This window comes from Myotis davidii, unplaced genomic scaffold (assembly GCF_000327345.1).
Source record: "Myotis davidii unplaced genomic scaffold, ASM32734v1 scaffold2030, whole genome shotgun sequence".
Classification (NCBI taxonomy): Eukaryota; Metazoa; Chordata; class Mammalia; order Chiroptera; family Vespertilionidae; genus Myotis; species Myotis davidii.
Window position 1 is genome coordinate 128825 of NW_006281839.1, and position 1533 is coordinate 130357.

Below are 1533 nucleotides of genomic sequence, written 5' to 3' on the forward strand. Positions count from 1 at the left end.
TCATATATTCCAAATACATCTAAGACAATCGTGGTTTACCTGTCATTATTATGATATAAACCTTTATTCACATCAAACATTCCTATTTGGGATGATAAATTATATGATCAGTTTATCTTTAGGAATTGATAATGATGAATGGTTGCAGGTGAGAGTGACCCAAGTGACCCTTAACTATCTTCTACCACCCTCTGTCCTCAGGATCCGGGACATCTTGACCTGTCATGATCACTTTCAACCTGAGCAGTTACAACCCAGGACCCTTCATCCTGGTGGGGATTCCAGGCCTGGAGCAATCCCATGTGTGGATTGGGATTCCCTTCTGTATCATCTATATTGTGGCTGTGGTGGGAAACTGCATCCTTCTCTACCTCATCTCTGTGGAGCGTAGCCTTCACCAACCCATGTTCTTCTTTCTCTCCATGCTGGCGATGACTGACCTCATCTTGTCCACAGCTGGTGTTCCTAAAACACTCAGTATCTTTTGGCTTGGGGCTAGAGAAATTACATTCCCAGGGTGCCTCACACAAATGTTCTTCCTCCACTATAGCTTTGTCCTGGATTCAGCCATCCTGATGACCATGGCATTTGATCGCTATGTGGCCATCTGTTCTCCCTTAAGATACACCACTATCTTGACCCCAAGGATGATCATCAAGATTGTTGTGGGCATCTCTTTTCGAAGCTTCTGTATCATCTTGCCAGATGTATTTTTGCTCACACGCCTGCCTTTCTGTCGGACACGCATCATACCCCACACATACTGTGAACACATAGGTGTGGCCCGGCTGGCCTGTGCTGATATCTCCGTCAACATCTGGTATGGCTTTTGTGTTCCCATCATGACAGTCATCTCAGACGTGATTCTCATTGCCATTTCTTACGCTCTTATTCTCTGTGCTGTTTTTCGCCTCCCTTCCAGAGCTGCCCGGCAGAAGGCACTTGGTACCTGTGGTTCCCATGTCTGTGTCATCCTCATGTGTTATACACCTGCCTTTTTCTCCATCCTCGCTCATCGCTTTGGACATAATGTTTCACGTACTTTCCACATCATGTTTGCCAACCTCTACATAGTTATTCCACCTGCACTCAACCCCATTGTCTATGGAGTGAAGACCAAACAGATCAGAGATAAGGTCATACTTTTGTTTTCTACCAAAGGTATAGAATAATGCACAATAGAAAAGTGAGGATAAGTGTATAGTGTATTATTGTAGCAAGATTTATAAAAGCAAACACTATTGAAAGTAAGAACTGCCTGCAGGCACTTTTGCATACCAAGAAAATGGTATGACCTCTGTAGAAGAGATGATTCTATGTAGAAAAATTACTTGATGAGCTGTTTGCTTGTGGAAATTTTACTAGATATGATCAGGAAAAAGGAGATGAAAATACAAAGCCTAGGTATTCCAAATGAAAAAGAAAAATGAAAATTGAGACTTACAGTTTTGGAGAAAGAAAATGTGTTAAATGAGACAGACACACTGAAGAACAGAGACTAAAAGTAAAAATATCAATCAGAAATTTCTTATT

The 1533-nt window shown here is 41.8% G+C and overlaps 1 protein-coding gene across 1 annotated transcript; it reads left to right on the forward strand.

Annotated features, from left to right (window-relative positions):
• The first annotated feature begins 224 nt into the window (after positions 1–224).
• On the forward strand, positions 225–1172 carry LOC102765330 (olfactory receptor 52H1). The gene has a single exon (XM_006752601.1). The coding sequence runs from the start codon at positions 225–227 to the stop codon at positions 1170–1172; it is 948 nt and encodes a 315-aa protein (XP_006752664.1).
• The last annotated feature ends 361 nt before the right edge of the window (positions 1173–1533 follow it).

What these genes read in the sequence shown, in the direction of transcription:
- LOC102765330 (XM_006752601.1), top strand. Translation starts at nt 225, where the DNA reads ATGATCACTTTCAACCTGAGCAGTTACAACCCAGGACCCTTCATCCTG.